At 43.1% G+C, this 11,953-nt stretch overlaps 1 protein-coding gene across 1 annotated transcript in view; it reads left to right on the top strand.

Annotated features, from left to right (window-relative positions):
• Positions 1-9,153: 9,153 nt before the first annotated feature.
• LOC110258096 (coiled-coil domain-containing protein 30-like) overlaps positions 9,154-11,953 on the top strand; it is a 97,767-nt gene continuing 94,967 nt past the window's right edge. Inside the window, 3 exon segments of the mRNA XM_085018425.1 lie at positions 9,154-9,177; positions 9,179-9,271; positions 11,240-11,377. Coding sequence (XP_084874551.1) covers positions 9,154-9,177; positions 9,179-9,271; positions 11,240-11,377 — 255 coding nt within the window.

Genomic DNA, 11,953 nt, shown 5'->3' with positions numbered 1-11,953 from the left:
TTTCAGCATAAGCAGCCTCTGCAGTAGAGAGCGAGGTAGTCAGACACAAGGAAGACTGAAGCAAGTTCCAGTGTGTTGTCGATAGAGTGAAGTCAGGCGTTCAGCTCTGACTGCTTTGCCTTTCCTCTCGCGCCCCTAAGATGCGTGGCATCCCTTTCTGCTGAGAAACTTCCTTCGCCAGAGCTCGTTTCTACTGTCCTTCCCTGGGCCCTATACCCCCGACCTCTTAGGTATCAAGGAAACTATAGCCATCGGGTTTCTTTGTTCCCCACCCAAGGAGCCAGCATCCTTCTTGCCTTCCCAAACCCTTTTGCAGGTAAATAATGCGTTTTGCAGCAAGGAAAGAAGGGAGGATAGGAAGGAGAGAAGGCAGGAAGGAAAGAAGGAAGGGTGGGGTGGGGGGAAAGGATGGGGTGGGGGAAAGAAAATTTCTAGGCAGGATTTCAATACCTTTTACCAAAATTAATCCCAAAGAACCCAGTGGTGCTCTAATTTAAAGAAGCTGACTTCTTAGCAACTATTATTATTAGTTCCCTATGTATCCTTCCAGTATTTGTTTTCCTTTTTTTTTTCTTTAATTAAAATGTTCCTAGAGATCCTTCCAGGTCATGCAAAGAGATCATCCGCAGTCTTTAGAGCAGCTGGCATTCTGTTGTGTGGATGCACTATAATTTATTTAACCAGTCTGCTGGTTTTTGTTTGTTTTTCCTTTTTAGAGCTATGCCTGCAGCATATGGAAGTTCCCAGGCTAGGGGTTGAATTGGAGCTACAGCTGGCAGCCTACGCCACAGCCACAGCAATGCAGGATCTGAGCCGTGCCTGCAACCTACACCACAGCTCACACAATGGCCGATCTTTAACCTGCTGAGTGGGGCCAGGGATCGAACCCGAATTCTCCTGGATACAAGTCAGATTTGTTTTCCCTGTGCCACAACGGGGACTCCTGACCAGTCCGCTGTTGATGGACACTTGGGCGGTTCCCAGTCTTTTGCATGTTTTTGCAGGTATTTCTGAAGGATAGAGTCACAGAAGTGGAAGGGTGAGTTTAGAGTGTAGATGCATCTGTAACTTTGGTCCATACTGCCAGCTACTATTCAGTAGAAATTGTATCACTTTCCCCTTCCATCAGGAATGTATGAGAAAGCTAGTTTCCTAAAAATGCACCAACTACATGTATTGTTAAACTTTTGTATTTTCACTAAATGATAGGTGAGAATGAGTATCTCTTTGTAGTTTTCATTGTCAATCATTTATTTATAGGGATATTGAGCATTTTTAAAATGTTTAAAAGTTAATTATATTTCATTTATAAAATTAACTTTATTGAAATATTTAGTGCAATATGAACACACATATTTTAAGAGGCGAGTTCAAGGAGTCTTGACAAATGCATGCATTTGAGCAACCATAACCACGGTAATCAAGAAAGCAAGCATTATACTCATTAGGCTAAAAAATGCCCTGCAGTTTTGCCATCAATACCCCTCATGACTTCCTATGACCACACCATTTCTAGAATTTCAAATAAATAGAGTCGTCTAGTATATACTCTTTCGTGTTTGGTTGCTTTAGCTTAGAATAATGCTTTTGAGATTTATCCATGTTGTTGTCTGTGTTAGTACTTCTTCTTTATATTAATGAGTAAGATTCCTGTGTATGTGGATATACTGTAAATTGTCTATCTATTGGTTAACATCCTGTCAGGAGATTTTGAGCTATTATGAATAAAGCTGCTACTGGTATTTACATACCAATCTGGGTTTTTTTTTCCTCTTGGATAAATATCTAACAGTGGAATTACTGAATCACAGAGGAAATGCTTGTTTAGTTTTATAAGAAACTGCCAGACTGTTTTCCACTTTGTGGATATAATGAATAATGCTGCTATGATCATTCGTGTACAAATGTGTGTATGAATACATTTCCATTTTTCTTGGATGTGTATGTATGGGTGGAATTGCTGGGTCATATGTTATTTCTGTGTTTAACCTTTTGGAGAACTGCCAGCCTGTTTTGCAAGAAGCAGCTACAGCATTTTGCATTCCCATCAGCAGTGTATGAGAGTTCCAGTTTCTCCAACATCCTTTCCAACATTCCTGGTAGCATATGAAGAGTATCTCCGTATAGTTGGTGAGTGTTTTGCTTTTTTTTTTTTTTTTTTTTTTTTTTTTGGCCGTGCCTGTGGCATGCAGAAGTTCCCGGGCCAGGAATCAAATCCACGCCACAGCATTGACAATACTGGATCTTTAACCTCTAGGCCACCAGGGAACTCCTCAATATAGTTTTAATTTGCACTTCCTAAATGGCTAATGATATGGAACATCTTTGCATATACTCACTGGCCATTTTCCAAGCTCATCACCACTTTGTACAGATCCATGATCCATTTGGTACCATCCTCTGTATCCTAAAGAACACGATTAATTCATTCCAGTGAAGATCTACTAGTGATGAGTTCTCTGGTTGTGTTTATCTGCCAAAGTCTTTGTTTTACTTATTTTTTTCAATTTTTTTTTCCTGTGGTAAAATACACAGAGCAGAAACTATGTTTAAGTATACAGTTATATAAACATACAGTTCAGTGATATTAAGCAATTCACATTATTGTGCAACTATTAATTCTCACCATCCTCTCTTCATCTTGCAAACCTGCAACGCTTACCCATTAAACACTAACTGCTCATTCTGCCCTTCTCTCCCAGCCCCGGCAACTGCCACTCTCCTTTCTAGCTCTGCAATTTTGATGACTCCGTGTGCCTCACATAGTGGAATCATACACTATTTGTCCTTTTGTGACTTGCTTCATGTCCTTTCATCTGTGTTGTAGCATATGTCAGAATTGCCTTCTCTTTTCAGGCTTGGTAACATTCCCTTGTATGTATTCACCACATCTTGGCTACCTGTTCATTTATCCTTGGGCACTAGGGTTGCTTTCACGTTTCAGCTGTTAGACAGGTCCTCGGCTGCCTCATGTAATTATGCCTGATCTCTAACTACTTTATGTCATAACCTGTGCACGTGGGTCGCTATTTTCTGGCATAGCGAGGTAGAAAGAAAGAAGTTATTGAGGTAAGGGACATTTCCAGTGCAGCGGGAGAGCTTCCTGATAGTCAGGGGGAGCTGACCTGATCTGGAGCGCTGTTCCAGTGTGTTTTTATTGCCTGGGGACGAAGGAGAAAGGAGGGGTTTTAGGATACACCTGCTGGTTGGGTGGGGGTTATGTTGTCCCTATAGGGGTGGGGTCAGGTGTGGGCCAAATACCTTTCCTAGCAGGGGCAGGAAGGAGTGGGCCAGGACTCACTGGAGGAGCTTGAGAACTCTGCAGCCCCTGCAGGGGAACGGAAGGGGTGAGAAGGGTCTGGAAATTTTTATCTCAGACAGAGGCTTTTTAATCTCCTTAGAGAGGCCTTGCTGTCCCACATTTTTTTTTCTGTATCCTACAAAAAGTAAGTAAAAGGATAACAACTAAGATTTGAGTGCCTGTAATGTGGTCATGAGTTGACTTAACTCATTTAATGTGACAGAAATTTGGAGAAGGTGTAAATTTTCTTTACAGATGAGGAAACCAAGATCGCAGATGCACAAACGTGTGAGTCAAGGTTTCAAATCTTGAGAGTTCCCGTCATGGCTCCGTGGTAACGAACCTGACTCATATCCACGAAGATGAGGGTTCGATCCCTGGCCTTGCTCAGGGGATTAAAGGATCTGGCATTGCTGTGAGCTGTGGTGTAGGTCACAGACAAGACTCGAATCTGGCGTTGCTGTGGCTGTGGTGTAGGCCAGCACTTGTAGCTCCAATTCGACCCCATGCCTGGGAACTTCTATGTGACTTGGGTGTGGCCCTAAAAAAAGAAGAAAAAAGATTTCAAATTTCAACTGACTACTATGTTTTTGCCACTGTGATTTCCAAACCATGTTTCAGGGATTTGTGCTGATCCACAGATGCAGATTTCTAGGTCTTCTGCCTCCACGTCAACCAGAGAAGCCTCCACTTGTGGGCACTGTTTCCGCATAAGAATATGCTTTTGAAAATAAAAGGGAGGTCAGAGTCCTGTGACTTCTAAATGACAAATTTAGAAAGCCGCTCCCTTAAATCAAGCAGACTTCTCAGTGTACAAGTGTGTTCTTTCTTTTTTTTTCTTTCTTTTTTTGCTTTTTAGGGCCGTACCTGTAGCATATGGAGGTTCCCAGGCTGGGGGTCAAATCGGAACTACAGCTGCCGGCCTACACCACAGCAATGCCAGATCTGAGCCGCATCTGCGACCTACACTGCAGCTCATGGCAACACTAGATCCTTAACCCACTGAGAGAGGCCAGGGATCGAACCTGAGTCCTCATGGATATTAGCTGGGTTCATATCCCACTGAGCCATGATGGGCGCTTCCATGATGGTGTTCTTTATCCATCATTATATGCAGACAGATTTACCATTAAATAGGGCATCTCAGTGCTTCTAGTAGGCATGTTCTCAGAGAAAATGCTTGAAACAGAAGAAATGCTGGGTTCCCGTCAGGAGTGACAGTCGTCACGCTATGTTGAGTGTCTGTCCTGGGCTGCCATCTGGTCGAGGTGTTTTACAAACAAAAATATTGTATAACTTCTGTTCAGCCCTCCCCAAGGGGAGCAGGTGTGTTCTGTTTCGTATCTGAAGGAACTAAGGGACTAGACCAGAGGCAGAGGCAGAGTCAGGAACTGAACCAGTTTTGTCTGGAGCCAGAGCTCATTTTCTGCACCAGACAAACTCTCGTGAGGATTTCGAGAGGCCATATGTGCCAGTTCGTGGGGGTAACAACATGCCCAGGACGAGCGTGTGAACTGTCTCTATGGGGAGGTGACGACCCGGCAGTGAGTGTCTTACTCTCTCCAAGGCCCACATCAGCTACCTCATTCGACTGTGCCCGTGAGAGAGGATGGCACCACACGAGACATGGGTGGATGGCAGTAGCTCTGTCGGACGGGGCCTGGGAGGCTCATTCTGGCTCAGAGAGAAAATGGGCCCACCGTTCAGGGAGTAGAATGCTGAAAGTAGAAAATTCTGAACTGTTAAGCCGTTTTGCAGAGCTGTTGGTGGCCGCCCTGTGCCAGGCAGGCAATTCCCTGGCAGTTCGTTCATTCTCCTCTTTGCTGGCTGCTGGCTGACTGATGAGGTAGGCTCTCTTCAGTGCCCAGAGGTCTCTATGTCCCATTGCTCATTTCTCACAATATTGAGGCCCCTATCCTGTGTTTCTCTGCTCTGAATTTTGATCATCGACCTCAAGAAATATATGAATCATCTAAATGTATGAGTGTATTTGGTATGATTAGGGTAGATTTTAAACATACATTCTTTTGAAAAACTTGCTCTTAAAAGTGTTAGCATTTTATGGCTGAGTACCATTCCATTATGTCTGTGTCCCAGGCCTTCTTGATCCATTCCTCTGTCGATGGGCATGCAGGTTGCCTCCACGTCCTGACTGTTGTATATGGTGCTTCAGTGGTCATGGGGGTGCATGTATCTTTTCAAGTCATGGTTGGCATTTGCTGCACCATGGATGGACCTAGAAATTATCATACTAAGTGAAGTTTGTCAGACCGTGAGACACCAACATCATACGCTATCACTTATATATGGACTCTAAAAAAAAAGGATACAAATGAACTTATGTGCAGAACCGAAACAGACACACAGACTTTGAAAAACTTATGGTTACCAAAGGGGACAGGTTGCAGGCGGGGGAGGGCTGGGGATTTGGGATGGAAATGTTCTAAGTAGTGGGAGCTCCCCATGTGGCATAGGGGAAATGAATCCAACTAGTATCCGTGAGAACTTGGATTTGATCCCTGGCCTCCCTAAGTAGGTTAAGGATCTGGCGTTGCTGTGAGCTGTGGTGTACGTCACAGACTAGGCTCAGATCCCATGTTGCTGTGGCTGTGGTGTAGTCTGGCAGCTGTAGCTCCGATGGGACCCCTAGCCTGGGAACTTCCATATGCCGTGGGTGCAGCCCTAAAAACCAAAAAAAAAGGGGGGGGGAAATTGGGATTGTGATGATGGTAGTACAACTATAAATATAATAAAATTCACTGAATTTTTTAAAATGTTACAGCATTAAAATACATGACGTTCTTGTACTGAGTAAACAAAAGAAATGAGGGGAGTTTTCATTTTTAAGAGTTGGGACATTTCTGCACTGGGGCGTCTCAGGTGGTGTAAGGGTGGGCTGAGCAGACTCCTGCCTTGAGTGCTGAACGCACCAGTGTGTCAGGTGTGGGTGTGCGGAAACAACCACCAGTGCAGATGGCAGCTGGTGAAGAGGGAGAAGCTACTCTGGGGGCAAAATACATCCTTCCCTATATTCTTGTGCACTGCTGCTAAGAAGTCAACATGGTTCTTTTTTTTAACTCAGTGAATTTTATTACATGTATAGTTGTACAACTATAAAAACATGGTTCTTAAGTCTTTTGTCCATCCTGCTGGACAGAAGGATGCTCGGGTTTTAGTATCTGTTTTTCCACTAGCATTCTCCATTCTTTCCAACTCATCAATTGGTGTTGCTGTTTGATATTAAACATGAGAGAGGTTGGAGTTCCTGTCATGGCCCAGCGGTAGTGAACCTGACTAGGATCCATGAGGTCGTGGTTCGATCCCTGGCCTCCCTTAGTGGGTTAAAGGATCTGGTGTTGCTGTGAGCTGTGATGTAGGTTGCAGTCATGGCTCAGATCCTACATTGCTGTGGTGTAGGCTGGCAGCTATATCTCAGATTTAACCCCTAGCCTGGGAACTTCCATATGCCGTGGGTGCACCCCCCCCAAAAAAATGAGAAAGGTAAATTATTGATAACCAACTTTACTAACAAATTTATTTTCTTTAATCTGTAGGTTAAATTAATACACATCTGGCAATAGGTCATGAACCAAGAAAATAAGCAAAGCTCCGGAATACTTTCCTGCAAATTTAATTAGATAAAAATATTTGGTAAATGAACTCTTTCCTTTTTCAGCCTAAATAAAGGAATGTTTTTAATCTCTTAATTAAAAACTTCAAATTGAAATTTCCATTGAAAACTAATTCTGAATAGAAGTAATAAGTAGTATCGGAGTTTCCGTTGTGGCTCAGCAGAAACAAGTCAGACTAGCATCCATGAGGATGCAGGTTTGATCCCTGGCCTTGCTCAGTGGGTTAGGGATCCAGCGTGGCCATGAGCTGTGGTGTAGGTCGCAGATGTGGCTCGGATCCCTGTTGCTGTGGCTGTGGTGTAGGCTGGCGGCTACAGCTCTGATTTGACCCCTAGCCTGGGAACCTCCATGTGCCAGATGTGCAGCTCTAAAAAGACAAGAGACAAAAGACGAAAAAAAAGCCCCACTAATTCAAAGAGATCTGTGTACCCCCATGTTCACTGAAGCACTGTTGCCAGTCGTCAATACCTGGGATTACCCCAAGGATCCATCAGTGGATGAATGTGTAAAGTAAACAGGGTGTTACACACAGTGGGATGTCACTCGGCCATTAACAAATAGTGACCTCTTGCCATTTGAAACAACATGGATGGACTTTGAGGTCATTATGCTAAATGAAATAAGCCAGACAAAAAGAGAGAAATACCATGTGCTCTCACGTATGTGTAGAATCTAAAACAACAAAAAATCATGGCTGTAGAGAACAGATGGGTGTTGCTCGAGGCAGGGGTTTGCACGTGTGTGGAACGGGGGAAGGAAGTCCACCAAAGGTACAAACGCGTCGTTGTAGAATGAACACGTCATGGGGCTGCAACGTACAACACAGTGACTGTAATGGACTACACTGCATCTTTGAAAGTAGCTCGGAGAGCGGATCCTGAAAATTCTCATTACAAGAGGAAAAATCACAACTATGAGTGATGAGGGCTGATAACTGCGATTGTGGTGGCCATTTTGCAGAACATACAAACATTGAGTCATTATATTGCATACCTGTTTCCTACTTTATGTTTTTATTTACTTATTTATTGTCTTTTTGCCTTTTCTAGGGCCGCTTCCACGGCATATGGAGGTTCCCAGGCTAGGGGTCTAATTGAAGCTGCAGCTGCCGGCCTACACCACAGCCACAGCAACTCAGGATCCAAGCCTTGTCTGCAACCTACACCAAAGCTCATGGCAACACTGGATCCTTAACCCACTGAGCGAGGCCAGGGATCGAACCTGAAACCTCACCTTTCCTACTCGGATTCGTTAACCACTGCACCACGACGGGAACTCCTATGTTGTATACCTGAGACTAATACAATGTTCTGTATCAATTATACCTCAATTTTTTAAAAATTAAATAGGAGGTCCCATCGTGGCACAGTGGTTAATGAATCTGACTGGGAACCATGAGGTTGCAGGATCGATCTCTGGCCTTGCTTAGTGGGTTAAGGACCTGGCATTGCTGTGAGCTGTGGTGTAGGTCACAGACGCGGCTCGGATCCCACGTTGCTGTGGCTCTGGTGTAGGCCCGTGGCTACAGCTCCGATTAGACCCCTAGCCATGGAACATCCATATGCCACGGGAGCAGCCCTAGAAAAGGCAAAAAGACAAAAATATAAAATAAAAATAAAAAATGAAATAAAAGTAAAAGCAAGGGGTTGCAAGTTAGACTTGGTCTGAATCCTAATGCTGACTGTGTGGCTTTGGGCAAATTACCTAATCTAGCTGAGCCTTACTATGTTCTCTGTAAAAAGAATAAAATAATAGCTCTAACCTTATAGGGATCCTGGGAAAATGGAATTAGATAATGCATGTAAAGCCTTTACTATGAAGTCTGACCTATGGTAAGCACTCAGTAAATAGTAGCTGCTCTCAGTATTATTTTTGAAGTTCTCTGCCTCCTCACCAATTTGGTAGGATAATAACAATACCTTATATTTAGTAAGTGCTTAAAATACTTTCAAAATACTTTCAAAACCACATTGGGCTCCTATTTGAATGGCTATAATGCAGGCAGGACAAGTATCAGTTCTGTCTTACAGTTGAGAAAACAGGCTTAGAGAGAAAAGCCTGTCTTAGAGCTATGGTCCCACGACCAAGTTTACTCAGGTCCGTCCCTCCCCAAGATGACTTTACAATTGAGTTAGACAGAAAAGCATTATCAGAATTTATAGGGAACTTGAGGATTGTATCTGGAATTAATAGTGTAAAATACTTTTGCAGATACTGAAAATGAGCCAAGAAAAAATTGAAATATTTTGAAAGCGAGTTGTCAGAAGAGAGAGAAAGGAAAAAGCCCTTGACACCTGATCTTACCACTGGACAAAACTCTTTGAAAGCTGAAAGTGAGGTATTTTGCCATTTAGGATGTTATTTTCCTCTTTTAAACATTCGTAATTTAGGGATTTCGTGCTATTTGTTTATTTTGATTTTGAAATAAATTGTAGCTAAAGGATGTGTATTTCTATTACTAATAATGAGATGACTGTTATTTCTCATTAATAATAATGAGTTCCGATACTCAACAGAGAATCCTTTAGAGAGCAGGGGTTTAATTATTGTCGTGGTCATAGAGTCCTGGACTTGTCTCTCCTTTTAACCCCTGGTCCTACCGTCTTGGAAAGGTCCTTCAGGAGATGTGGAAGAGTGACCTGGAGGTGAGTTCATGGAAGTCTAGATTGCTGATTTAGAGGAGGGGACAACCAGTTTGCAGGGTAGGTGAAAGCCAGTGCAAATGCCAAATCCCATCCTGATGAGCTGCAGGACTTTTCCATGAAACAGGGTCGGACACTGACGCAGCTTTTGCCACCTGCCCATGGTTTGGGGGGCCACTCCCTACCTGTTCTCCTTTTTGCGCTGCCTTCCTCATCCACACGCCCCTCCCTCTCTGCTAATACCAAGCACCTCCTCTCCTTTAGTAAATTTTTTATCACTTGTTCCCTTCATAAGGCACTGCAACCTGACTCTCAGGCCCCTGTCCTCCACCAAATACTGCGTATTCCATATCATCAATGCACAAGTTTGATTTAAAAACCTACATCTAACTAAAGTGTTTTCTCTTATTGATATAGAAAAAAATTAGTGTATGGAATTCCCTTTGTGGCACAGCAGGAATGAATCCGACTAGGAACCATGAGGTTGCAGGTTTGATCCCCAGCATCGCTCAGTGGGTTAAGGATCTGGTGTTGCTGTGGCTGTGGTGTAGGCCAGCAGCTGTAGCTCTGACTCAACACCTAGCCTGGGAACCTCATATGCCGAGTGTGTGGCCCTAAAAAGCAAAAACAAGCAAACAAACAAACAAGCCAGAGGAAATGAGTTGATGAAGTCACTGAATATACATTATTTTTTATTTTTATTTTTCCTGTTACAGTTGACTTACAGTGTTGTGTCAGTTTCTACTGTACAGCAGTGACCCAGTCATACATATACATACATGTTCTTTTTCTCACATTATCCTCCATCATGTCCCATCACAAGTGACTAGCTAGAGTTCCCTGGGCCATGTAGCAGGATCTCATTGCTTTGCACATACATTATGAAGTGAGATAGCTAATCTGTAGGAAAGAATAGAATGTTTAAAGTCAGTCAGAAAGTTTGGATCTCAGCTTTGCCACTTCCTGGCTATGTGAATGTGGGCAGTTCACTTAAGTTCTCTGGGCTGCGGTTTCAATAACACTATATGAGGTTGTGACAAGATTAAAGGTATACCATGTAGCACCTGTCCTATAAGATGTAACTTTAAAAAGATGCATTTTAAAATAGGTACTATAACTGATGCAGGAGTTGCTGAAGAACTTCTCTCTATCCAAGCTTTATATAAAGTTGGGATGTCTAGAAACTGCCTTTGAAACTATAAATGACAGATATTAAGAATACTAATGGCTCGTGACCATTCACAGCCACAGCCATGGCCAGTCCAGGGGTTGCTTTCTGCTGCCTGAGCATCTTGTCCAGAGTGATCCAGCGCCTGGGCTTGGTCTCCTTTGGGGCACATGAAGCCCAGTTCCTGGATGCCTTCAGGAAGGAGATCTTTGACAAGACAGACCAACATCGCTTCTGGAGTTCCCATTGTGGCTCAGAGGTTTAAGAACCCAACTAGTATCCATGAGGATTCGGGTTTGATCCCTGGCCTCACTCAGTGGGTTAAGGATCCGGCATTGCTGCAAGATGCAGTGTAGGTTGCAGATGTGGCTTAGGTCTGGCGTTGCTGTGACTGTGGTGTAGGCCGGCAGCTGTAGCTCTGATTCAACCCCTAGGCTGGGAACTTCCATATGCTTCCATTTTTTTCTCCTAAATATTGTCATCATCTCTTAATCAGGATTTGCAAAAGTTAAAGTCAGAACTTACATGCCTTTATAATGAAATTCAAAGTCTTCCAGGGGAAGCAGAAGACAGAGACCCTTTTTTAATGGCATATGACCTGCTACAAAGAGAGAATTCTGAATTAGAAACAAAGGTGTGACTGAATTATTATGTATTTAAGTGCTCAATATATAACATATCTTTTATGAAGATAAAAAGGAAACTAAGTGACATATTGGAAATTGAAGTTTCCTTTATTATTTTTTTCTAAGTTTCCTTTATTATTATAAAATAAATTGCCTTACAGTGTAGATTATAAATCAAGATGTATTTCAGGATAAACATTCATACCTCAGCCAATATTTCACTCGTAGGATTAATCTATGATTTTTTTTGCTTTAAATAAGCTTCCCAATGGCTTACTTTTTAGAGCACAAGTTGCGATATAAAAGGTGGACTTGGAGTTCCTGTCATGGCTCAGTGGTTATTGAATCCGAGTAGGAACCATGAGGTTGCATGTTCGATCTCTGCCCTCCCTCAGTGGGTTAAGAATCCAGCATTGCCCTGAGCTGTGGTGTAGATCACAGATGCAGCTCGGATCCTGGGTTGCTGTGGCTCTGATGTAGGCCAACAGCTGCAGCTCTGATTAGACCCCTAGCCTGGAAAGCTCCCTATATGCCAAGGGTGTGGCCCTAAAAAGAAAAAAAAAAAAAAAAAGGTGGACTTAGTT

The sequence above is a fragment of the Sus scrofa genome, chromosome 3, assembly GCF_054392235.1.
Source record: "Sus scrofa isolate SSC_HxYL_T2T_F1_AM1 chromosome 3, Sscrofa_HxYL_maternal_Yorkshire_Landrace_v2.0, whole genome shotgun sequence".
Lineage (NCBI taxonomy): Eukaryota > Metazoa > Chordata > Mammalia > Artiodactyla > Suidae > Sus > Sus scrofa.
The sequence above is the reverse complement of the archived record's forward strand: the minus strand, read 5'-3'. Positions and strand labels throughout refer to the sequence as shown.